General features: G+C 37.6%; 2 protein-coding genes across 2 annotated transcripts; both read right to left on the bottom strand.

Annotated features, from left to right (window-relative positions):
• Positions 1 to 2066: 2066 nt before the first annotated feature.
• On the bottom strand, positions 2067 to 3664 carry LOC128018513 (growth arrest and DNA damage-inducible protein GADD45 gamma). Its single transcript, XM_052604067.1, has 4 exons — positions 3516 to 3664; positions 3316 to 3417; positions 2886 to 3096; positions 2067 to 2773 (listed from the first exon to the last, which is right to left on the bottom strand). The coding sequence occupies exons 1-4, from the start codon at positions 3566 to 3568 to the stop codon at positions 2660 to 2662; spliced, it is 480 nt and encodes a 159-aa protein (XP_052460027.1). The 5' UTR covers positions 3569 to 3664; the 3' UTR covers positions 2067 to 2659.
• A 1904-nt stretch (positions 3665 to 5568) lies between these two features.
• Positions 5569 to 10939, bottom strand: LOC128018511 (cyclic AMP-responsive element-binding protein 3-like protein 4). The gene is made up of 10 exons (XM_052604064.1): positions 10808 to 10939; positions 10026 to 10166; positions 9495 to 9834; positions 9255 to 9352; positions 9078 to 9170; positions 8866 to 8972; positions 8146 to 8214; positions 7965 to 8049; positions 7664 to 7754; positions 5569 to 6764 (listed from the first exon to the last, which is right to left on the bottom strand). The coding sequence occupies exons 2-10, from the start codon at positions 10155 to 10157 to the stop codon at positions 6373 to 6375; spliced, it is 1407 nt and encodes a 468-aa protein (XP_052460024.1). The 5' UTR covers positions 10158 to 10166; positions 10808 to 10939; the 3' UTR covers positions 5569 to 6372.
• Positions 10940 to 11220: the final 281 nt, after the last annotated feature.

Below are 11220 nucleotides of genomic sequence, written 5' to 3'. Positions count from 1 at the left end.
CAATAACTAGAAAGATAACTATAATGTTTTGGTTACTTGTGTAAGCCTTGTTCACTAAAGAGGGGAACGGAGACATCACGTACCAATTCGTCTCTCAACGTGACATCGAAGTGACTGATGTGATGATTGAACACCAATGATCTACATTATTGACAATAAACCACTGACTTATTTTGGTCTTGTGAAAATTTCACAGAAACTTTGCAAAATGTATCCACACCTTTAACTATGACCACATATAAAAACTGTAACACTGAAAGGCATGCCTCTATAGTCCAATTAGTTAAAAACAGCACTTTCAGAAAAAGCTGTTGTCAAACCCAAAATTTGCTCTCATATCTTCACATTTCACTGTTCCTGAGTCACTAGACCCAGAGAACACTATGTCTGTGGCTGGTGATCAGAGTGAGCATAAGTGCTAACAGATGCCAGTACTACTGTCTTGGTTGAGTCATTAGCTGCAGGGCTTACAACATGTGTGCAATGCAGACATCAAGCCAGCTGCAAATCGGTTTTCAGTGTGAAGTAGTTTTGGTTTTGAAGCCTTGTGCACCTGTGAATACAAATGAGAAACAAAATGTTTTCATGGGTGAGGAGCAACAAGTCATTGCTTTTTACAAGGCGGTGAGTAGTCTAATGCTGAAACTCTATTCACAGGAAAGTTTGGTGGCCTTGCTCTCACATTTCTTGAAAAGTATTGTGTGGAACTTTACTGTGGTTTCCACAGAAGGTCTCTTGGTCTCTGAGAAAAACGCTTCGCTTTGGGCGGAAATATGATGAGAAATGCATTTCATATTGAAAGCATGTGAGGGCACGTCACAAGTCACATGCAGTGCACTCTCCACTGAGAAGGTGTCAGATGGGTGAGTTGCTTGTCATTCAGTGAATGCAAAAAATGACCAGACACATTACAACTTTTATTTAAAAGTGTGTAATCTGTCTGATATTTTAAAGGAAATGAAGTCTAGATTAGCCTCTCCCAAAAAAGCAGCTCAGAAAAAAACTGTCAAATGCACCTTTGAATGCACCATATGTTTGTGGGTGTTTTTTACTAGAATGACCTTAAGGGGATCTCCATAGTACCTCCTTTGCAACTGACCCAGTTTCTTGACTTCAGTGCATTAGTTGTCATTAATTAATGAAAGTAAACTGCAAAGATCAATTACTATCCAAGGGAGTGTGAGATTCTGTTTGTGAAACCGCAGTCTGCTGTTCTTTGTTTTCATAAGCAGGTGTGTGTTGCTTTGTGTGCGCATGAGCTTTGCTTTCTTGTCGGCTGACTTTCAAGTACACAGAGACTTTTCAGGGACTACTTGAAAAGCTCTTTTAAGTTTGGATGCACTTGCTTCGGGCATTTGCCATCGTTACAAGACACCTGGTGTAAGTATTTGCTTTTAAACATATGCAGCTTTCTTTGCAGAAAATTTCCAGTAATGTTACTTTGGAAGACTGAGCACGAGGCTGACTGGACAGCATAACTAGAGAGCAAACAAACCACAAATGAGTATCTGTCTTACGGGTAGTTTAGCACCCTTTCTCTTGTAAACCACAAACCATACGCACACAATGAATGAGATGAATTGACTTGAGTCAGGAAACGGGATTCCCATTAACTTGCTGCTAATATTCTTGTTATTTTGTGTAAGGCAAAATAAGAAAAGTGCATATTAGATTTAAATATAACCCCATATATTATAACCTTTACTGTCAAGACAGCTCAGTTTCAACTGTTGTGTTTGGGGAGTTCAGCTCAATTAGTCATCTAACGGATCTGGCTTTACACTGCCTCTCCTCCAAATGGATGGTGCAAAAGCTACACATGACAGAAGTCAGTCCCCCATTGCAAAGGTGGCCCTTCAGTTGAGCAAGCCCTATAAAGAAAGCAGCTGGTGCATGGGTGGTGAAAGGTCAGTAAGAGCTTGGAGAGGTGCCAGTTTCTCTAGTGCAATCGTAACCTCTCTTTCTCTCGTAGACTGTGTTATTGAAATGCCCTGAACTCTCTCCTCTGATGTAATCGAGTGAAAATAAAACACACCACTGAAAGGCAACAACTTTGAAATGAAACACACTTTTAAAGGGATTTATTTTAAAATTGATTGCAGAAATTTTAGCTTCTTCACCACAGTTTGACATTGCATTGTGAATATTTGACAAAAACCACAACTTCGTAATAGGAAACTCCCACCGCAAAAAAGAAAAGTTACACTAGTGTCCATGTAATATTTTTCAGAAAACATCCCAAGTGCCCATTAGACCTCAAAACGTCCTCAAAATGTCACTTAATCTTAGTTCCTTTTTAAAATCCACATCTCATTCCTCAAGAACATGAATTCCAAGGCTCTTCTTCGCCGTCAGTCTCATAAACGTGCTCTCACAGTCCACCTGTCCATTTCTCTCCTGTGGTCTCCATGATACCACCAAAGCAGACTTGAGTGGCACAGGAACCTTGACTTTTCCATGCTCGTCCAAAAAAAAGATTCTGAACATCAGCTTTTCCAGGACAGCCAACCGTTCACTGGGTCAGTCCACCTTTCTCTTCCCAGTTGTGAGGGTAATCCAGACAATATCTCAAAGCTTTTACGCTTTGCACCGGTGCACCCTTTAGGATGGACAACTTCAACTTGTTTCTGATTTATTCATGTGCCAAAGCCATCTCCTATCATCGCTCCGGCAGACTAATAGTAGGCACCCATTCGTAGACATTTCGGCTCTCCTCGCAGAACAAGCCCAAACTCTCAAGAGCAGAATCTTTCAAAGAGTCAGCACTGGGGCTCTTTGGGAAAAAAAAAGAAAAAAGTTATTAGTATGACACGCAGATGAAGTGCACATGTTGGTGTTGACAAAGTGTAGGTGCAGATGCAGCGAAGAGGAGTTGAGCTACTCACAGTTACAAGTATGCAGTGTACGTCCTTAGGTTCCTCATCCTGTTCGCTCCCCACAATGTCAGCAAGACGTTCAATGTCATTCACACGCACAATGTTGATGTCGTTGTCGAAGCAGAAGGCTTGGATGAGAGTGAAGTGGATCTGCAAGGCGATGTCACATTCATACTCCTCATCCGTAGCCAGGACGCAAAAAGCAACGCTGTCTGGGTCACTGAGGTTGCATAAAGACATATTGATTAGGGAACAGTTCAGCATGTGCTACTTGCATATATGCATAAAGATGCACCCAATTATTAATTCTTGGGAAGACTAGGTAATTAAAAGAAACATTTCCATTTGCTTCCATATGCATACTTTCAGTGACTAATGATCTAATGTATACTGAAAGCAACACTTTAAGGCGTTTAGTAATAAATGAACAAATACTTACACATTCATGACTTGTGCAGACTCGTATACCCCAACGGTAAGGCAGTCCTGCTTCCTAGCTGAGACCAGAAGCTCCTCTAGTGCTGTTCCTGCCCTATGCATTCTGGAGAACACAAGCGGCTTGTTAGTCCATATAGTTTACCTAGCATTTGTTTGATAAAACGCAAAAAAACGACAACAGCATCTCCTGAAGAAACTTACCTATCGCCAGTAACACCTGCGTTATCTTGTCCACTAAATTCTTCAAAAGTCATTGTTTAAATCCACGTTTCGCTTGCGTTTGCCTTGAGGTGAGCTTTAAGTTTCTGATGCCGTGTCGAGCACTCGCCGTGTTTTATACGGAATCAGCTGTGTTTCTCGATAGTGGGCGGGCATTCCGCTCATACGCGCTCTGATTGGCTGGCGGCACGGGTGTATGCAAACTACTCTGATGACTGTAAACAGCCCACGTGGGTGTTCAAATATCTCTCCGTCAACAAAACAAAGCACTACTTGTGCTCTTTCTTACTGCTTGGGTACAAACTGCTGAAGTTTCTGAGTTCAATTTACTATCTAGAAAAGACGGAATTATGTCAGAGTTAATGTGGTTAACTCTAATATTGCACATTTTATTTTGTTTTACATTGATGTTATTTCATCTAACCCTCACAATGATCCTCACAAAGGTTACTTCAGGTAGTTTGTTTGTTGTTGCTCCAGTTCAGACCAGCTAGGATGCAGCTACCCTGTTCCATTCATGGCTCCAGCAAGGTTGCTGTCCTTGATCCCCACAATATAAGCAAACCATGAGCCCCACCAGCCCCACAGACACAAAGACTGGTGAGCGAGGCACACGCCACTCTTTTGCATTTGTAAAGGAGTCATCCTAATTCATGTGTCGTGTGCCTATTAATGACTGCTTGGCTGGCCCTAAAGCTGGAATAACAGCCTCATGTTCCACCTGCCCTTGGCTTTGTTGCAGCCTGCAGAAAGTGTGTCCCGGTGAGACCAAGGGTCAAAACTTGATCTCACTGGGAAGTAAGTCAGTTGAATGCATAAACAGAAATAGCAGATAACCATCACTCCACCCCAGGCCTGTTTAGCTCTTAATACTACTTCTAAAACCTTGAGCAATGTTATTTCTGTACAGAGATTTATTAATTATTCAGTAACATCTTGAAACAGCATAGCTGCACATATCAGACTACAACATCAAGTCTTGTTCAAGCTGGTCTATTGCAAATTCTGCAATTCTGTATGCAGCAGCTTGCTGACCAGACTATTTAGTTGGTCTTTGGTCTCCCAGCCTGGTTTTAGAGGAATTATAGGCACTTTGCGATAGTCAGGATGGTATAGCTGAAGACCATTTTAATAGTCTGGGAGACCTTTACAGCAGGGTAGAGTAGATATGACTTGATCTATGTTTACTTGTAACTTTTACAGACATTTCTCTTAATATGCCAAATGATGTAATAACTCGTGCGTCAATATTATTTAAAAGCACCAAGATTTGGGGTTTCTGATTGATATTACTCTTATGTTAGGCGCCATCTAGCGGCTGTGCACAAGTGGCCGAGTGTATCACGCACTACAGATACAAAGATGCACTTGCTCATCATCTCAGAGAGCAGGGATTAATATTTGCTTATGTTAAAACACTCCATAAATGAATTCATCTGAAATCAAACCTGCAAGGGTATTGATACAGGATACAGCAGTAAAGCGGCATCGAAAGTGGCTTATATCAATAGATTTATTGTTCTCCTTGTCTAAAGCCATCTGTGCAGGACTAATGATAGCACACTGATTCGAGATGTTGTGGCGCCATCTGCAGGTACAACAAGGAAATAAGAAGAAAAAAAGATTTCTCGGTGTTATGACGTTTTTTTCGTACGTGTCAAAAATAGATTGGTACAGATTCATTTGCATTGAATTAAAACAGGATATTTGGTTTTTATAGGTTACCTTGTGTTGATTTGCATTTCTTTGCTGACTGTGATAACATGCTTGGACCTGTTTTTATACAGTCTATGGCTTGGACATATACCGGCAGCTGACCTAGTTTCAAGGTTTAGACTTAGACAAGGTTTAGATATAGATAACTTTCTCAAAATCCTATTGTTTTGAAATTAGTGCCATTATATTTCTAGTGTAATTATTATTATTTTATTGTTAATTCATCATTTCTTTATGTAAATTTTCATTGTGATAAATGGCCAAAAAAAGATTTTTTTGTAGTAAAATAATAGATTTTTATTAATTATGACATGATCACAACAGAAATAAACAGTTTATGAACATTCCATGTTTACAGATACATCAGTGCACCATATGACCAAAGAATGAAAGAAATCATTTAAAAAAGACTGCAATAAAAATAAGTCTTTTTAAGAAACAAACAAAATAACATAAAAAATAACATATAAAATGCTTCTCTGACACAGCAGATCATGACATTTTTTTCATACGTATATACATATACAGACATAAACTTTTTTATTTGCGTGGATATGTGCAACACTATGCCCCCTCTAAAAGGTACATTTAATGCAAAATTTACAGCGGTTTAACGGAAGGGGTTCTAAGTCACAAATAACGCACAAGCAAAAAAAATAAAATAAAATAAACAATGAAAAAATTATTTAAAAGCTTTTCCCTTTTCTAAATACACTCTCATATCACTAGGAATGATAATTTTTTCAGTAGCGGAATCTCTTTAAACATGTGGCTCCCTTACTAAAAAAGGGAAATTATAATTTACTTGATGCCCAAAAGACCTTAAATGTCTCAAGTAATACAAACAAATGAATACATTTCCTGAATGTACTAAAACTCAATGTGGACGCAATGCAGAGTTCAAAACAATATGACTCCTCCATCATTTGTGCAGATGAATAGGACAAAAACATCCTAAAAATGGCTGCTATTATTAAAAAAGTGCTATTATAGCATGACAGTCGATCCATGTAAAAAATAAAAATGAAGGAAAAAGGGTCAGAATGTGATGCTACAATGAAAAGAAAATGGCTATACTGAATTTTTCATCCAAAACAAAGCAAGTTTTGTTTTAGATGCACTCCTACATTTCATCAGATCGGTGCTGTTTAATTATAACCGATGTGGGTTTCTGTTCCATCCAGCTCTCCTCTGTTTTGCTCTGGCCGTCGTAGATCACCGGGGAAGCTGCTGAGTTCCTGTGGGACTCTGAGAGAGATCCGTCCGCTGTGAGATCTGACTGGGCAGGATCAGGGAAGTCAGCAGATGAGTTGTTGTTGTTGACACCAGACTCAGAGTCAGACTGCTCGACCCGCTGGTAGTCAGGAGTGTGGTTCTGAGCGCCGGACAGCAGCACCTGGTTATTCTCTACAGTGCCCACGAGGAGGACATCCTGATCTGGCACTTCTTTAGCAGACGTGGATATAATGTCATCTTTCCGGATAGCTGGAAAAGACCGTAGAGCTCGGGACATTCCTAGAAGCAAGGAATTTTTTTATTACACGTAAAGCACCAGTACTTGGGTAGAAAACAAAGTAAGTACAATATTTTGTAATACATTATTTTATCGTTTTTTTTTTCTTACTTTACTTTGCTCCAGGCATATTTTTTTGTTACTTGAAATAAAATAACTTTTAACTGAAATAAAATATTTAAAAAACTAAACTCATTTTATTTCAGGTAGTTTCCAAGGCAAACTGCTGGTTTACTTTAACTTGAACAACTAAAATAACTCAAACTAAAAAAACTAAAACTAATTACATTTTTTTTATAAAAAGTATATAGACATATTTAAAAACATATTAATAAAAATGATAAAAACACAATACCAAACTGCAAAAATTTTAAATAAAATTAACATACAAACAAAATATTAAAATAAATGTCAAAATATTAACAAGATTTATAATAGTATATAAATTACAATAAAATAACACTACTTTTGCTCCTAGATATAAAAAAATAACATGAAGCTTGCATCTTTTATGTTTCTATTTATTTTACTGCTTTTTTATTGCCACTTACTAGACTATTTATGTATAACCTTAATCAATGTTTGTTCGAGAAATATTTAAAAGGCACATGCTACTTATTTTAATGCCAATTAAATATATTTATATTAACTATTTAACTTATTTTTTAAACAAGTATCATTATTATATTAGACATATTAGTTATTTATATTAAAATATTATTAGCATATTAGTTATCCTTATTAAATTAGCATCAAGAATTGTGAAATTTCACAGGGTGCTGATTACTGAAACTGCATTATTACATAAGCAGAAGAATACAGTACAACAAAACAGAATAACAAGCAGGACAACATTCCACAGCACCCTATGGAAATGAGGACAAACGCTGTCTGTGCTCACCTGTAGATGACGTATACAGATCTTTCTGATTGCTGCTGCCAAAAGGATTGACTGAGGGGAAAATGATCAGACACAAAGAAAGCAGGAACACCTGAAAAAGTGACACCGGAGAAGGTCAAGAAACGCATCACACTGCCATTGTATTAATGCAAGACACAAAGTTTACATGGCATGCTTGTGATAGATTACATTCGTACATCATATTTCATTTATGATCAATAAATATGTGTTAAAATAAAACCAAGTCAACACCGCTACAACCCCACTGATAGATCAATCTCTATAGCGGCTAAACACTCACCATAATACAAGTGCTAGTTGTGGTGGTTTTCATCGTGGACATTTTCACCATAGCCTGCAGTTTTCTTAGCTGTTCAATAAGGGATCTTTATATAGAAAACCAACAACTGTTGTTAGTAGCAATTAAGTACCATTACAATCTTCACTCAAATGATTTTTTGCTACTGATGATGAAGGCTTACATGTTTTGTTTCTGCAGCATCTGAACTTTCTTCTGTAATTCCTGGTTGTGAGCAGTGCAGATCGCAACCCTATGAATGTACAAAATATTATTTCAATTACTTAAAACTAGTTTTTTACAGTAATTTACAAATAGTATTCAAATTGACACTATCGTCACACTTAAGATTTTTTTTAAGGAAATTAATTCTTTGATACAGCATTAAATTGCTCAAAAGTGACAGTTAAGTCATTTAGAATTTTATAAAAGTTTTCCATTTCAAATAATTGCTGTTCTGAAATTACTGTTCATCAAAAAATCCTGGAAAAAAAACAATAGAATGATTTCAGAAGGAGCATGTCACACTAAAAGACTTGAGTAATGACTGCTGAAAATTCAGCTTTGCACCACAGTTGAATAAATAACATTTTACGATGTACAACATTTTATATTGTAGTGACGTTTTACAATATTACTTTTTTTTTTTACTGTATTTTTGATTATTTAATGAAGTCTTTGTGAACATAAGACAATTATTACGGTGTTGCATCTTTGGCTTGCACAATATATATAATTCATTCCTGAAACCTTATTCATTGAATTAATAATAGCTGAAGTATCAACTGAACTACAACAGTTGGAACACTGAATACACAGCAGTATATTGTGCAATAGCATCATAGTTAACTGTTAAGTGTTTAGAAACATTCTGATTGTCATAATGTCTGTCTCTCACACTAACCTGTTCTCTAGGCCGTCAACATAAACTTTCTTCTTCTTGCGACTCTCCTGAGCAGACTGCTTATTCCGGATCTTTCTCCTCACCCTCTTCAGGGTCCGTTCCTCGGCCTGAAGGCACACAGCATTTTAGCTAACATTATCGTGTTACGTTTTATTTTGCATTTCAAAATTTGTTGCAAAACATCAACATCAATCAGAAACCATTTCTCTCACCTTTGTAAGAGGCATATGAGTTGGAATGGTTGCACCTTCTTTCGCCAGAAGTCTCCTCTCCTCATCAGTCAAAACAATCTCTTTGAACTGGAACTGGAGACAAAATATGCACGTTATATCTGATCTGGGATGTCATGGTAACTATTTGCTGTTTTCTTAAAGTCATTTGTAATGTACCTGGTTGTCTGGTTTGCTGCTCTGTGTGAAGTCTTCAATCGTGAGTGAGCAGGGCAGCTCGGGGGAGAAGTCATCTTCCATACTATCATCCAAATCATCTGACAGGAAGATAATCAAACTTATGATGGGACACTTAAATAAACCACTTGACAAAAAAGAAAAATGAAACGAATATTTCACATATTTTCAAATATTCCAAGAGTATTTCATATGTCTCTACACACCACAACATGACCTTACCTAGATCTATGAAGACGTCAGACTCGGGATTCTCTGATCGGACACTCAGCAGGGCATCTGTGCCCTGTGGAAGGGTGTAAGAGTGGTCTGTCTGCACCACCTGGGCCTCGTAGCTCTCTGTCACACATTCGGAATAAAGCAGCGGCTCGACGCCTGGACTGGGGACAGTGTCTGTCTCACTGCTATCATGTGGACTCTGGCAGTATGGAGGGGTGGTGTCCTCAGAGATGCCGCTGTCACTGCCGTGAGGAGACTGAGACAGGCAGCTCACAGTCAGGCCATCCTCTTCCTCCCCCAGAAGACTGCTGAGAAACTCCTCTGTATCCATTGCACTCAGCATCTGCAACAATAAAAACATTTCTTTGTCTCAATCTATTTAGTCTACACACTGTACAGCAATTTCTATTTAGTTATTCATATTATTCAAAGTAAATGTATATAATTAAATTATGTAATTATGTATTTAATTTGCAACAACGTATGTTTATTTCATTACTACTATTACATGTATCTATCATGTATGTTACATACATCTTGCTCTAAAAGCAATTCATCCAGCAAGTTATTCCCCTCTGTGAGGAACAGATCGCCGGATACTGGGTCTTCATCTGGGAAGATTAGACCAAACAGGTCTGTGTTCTCCATATCCTCGCAAACTGACATCTGACAGTGCTTTAGAGAAGTAGAAATCAAACAAGACTGTATGAAACAGGGCAGATCCGCAGCGACACTGCGCACTGACAGCTGATCAAGCTCAGACCCCGCCCACTCGTCATGTGACTGCAACACCACTAATAACTACTAACGACTGCAGTTCACAGCATTAACAACAGGTCACAAGCAAAGACGTAACATGGTAAAACTGTGTGTGACGAATAATTTTAAAACCCATTAAACCAGGAAATACTACTATAAGACGATGACAGCTCAGTTCATATAATAATGTTTAGTGAAAAAAAAAGAACCGAGACAGGTAAAATTTGAATCTGATTTGGTTATGTGTTCTGCTTTGCATATTCATCACAGTGACAATATGTATCGTCGAATTTAACAGATTTATTTATAATGACAATAATAACGCTTATAACAACGCTATTAATAATTAAAAGAATATTGGGGGAAAAATGAATAAAATATAATACAACAGGACAATTGAATTATTATAAATTGAATATATTATAGGAATGAAAGCATTTGGTTAAGCATGTGACAGGTCTGACATTTGACAGCTCTACAGTTACAGTAAGCATTCTGCATTTTGCTGAGGAAGGCAAAGTCGAGAAGCATCTAAAATGCTTTAAATAAAGCCTTACCTCTGATGATCTTGTATCGAAATAACATACGTTGACATAGACAACAAATAGGAAGTGCCTTTACTCTTTGTCCTGTTCCTGATGAAATCACCCTCCAACAAGGCAAAAATTGCGTCATCACGTATGGGCGCGTCAGTACGTTAACGTCTTCTGCGAAGGGCTTTCTGGGAGTTGTAGTGTTAAATGTCATGCCTCGAATACGCCATTTATGAATCTGTAGGCTACTTTAGGAAGACTTTGTGAAAATGTTATTACAAAAGTGAAGTAGAATTGTGTGTTCATTACAGTTGTAATTATATTACAATTAATTGTAATTGTAATAAATAGATATAATTGTTTTTGTGCACACAATGCAACATTCAAAAAAGGTTATAATTATAAATGATATGTAAAAATTATTTATGCTACTTTAA

This window comes from Carassius gibelio, chromosome A8 (genome assembly GCF_023724105.1).
Source record: "Carassius gibelio isolate Cgi1373 ecotype wild population from Czech Republic chromosome A8, carGib1.2-hapl.c, whole genome shotgun sequence".
Taxonomy (NCBI): Eukaryota; Metazoa; Chordata; class Actinopteri; order Cypriniformes; family Cyprinidae; genus Carassius; species Carassius gibelio.
The sequence above is the reverse complement of the archived record's forward strand: the minus strand, read 5'-3'. Positions and strand labels throughout refer to the sequence as shown.

What these genes read in the sequence shown, in the direction of transcription:
- LOC128018511 (XM_052604064.1), bottom strand. Translation starts at nt 10,157, where the DNA reads ATGTCAGTTTGCGAGGATATGGAGAACACAGACCTGTTTGGTCTAATC. An exon ending in AATTGCTTTTAGAGCAAGAT is followed by an intron (nt 9,835 to 10,025) that starts GTATGTAACATA and finishes TTATTGTTGCAG; the next exon opens with ATGCTGAGTGCAATGGATAC. An exon ending in CAACTAGCACTTGTATTATG is followed by an intron (nt 7,755 to 7,964) that starts GTGAGTGTTTAG and finishes TCACTTTTTCAG; the next exon opens with GTGTTCCTGCTTTCTTTGTG.
- LOC128018513 (XM_052604067.1), bottom strand. Translation starts at nt 3,568, where the DNA reads ATGACTTTTGAAGAATTTAGTGGACAAGATAACGCAGGTGTTACTGGC. An exon ending in TCTGCACAAGTCATGAATGT is followed by an intron (nt 3,097 to 3,315) that starts GTAAGTATTTGT and finishes ATGCAACCTCAG; the next exon opens with TGACCCAGACAGCGTTGCTT. An exon ending in TACACTGCATACTTGTAACT is followed by an intron (nt 2,774 to 2,885) that starts GTGAGTAGCTCA and finishes TTTTTCCCAAAG; the next exon opens with AGCCCCAGTGCTGACTCTTT.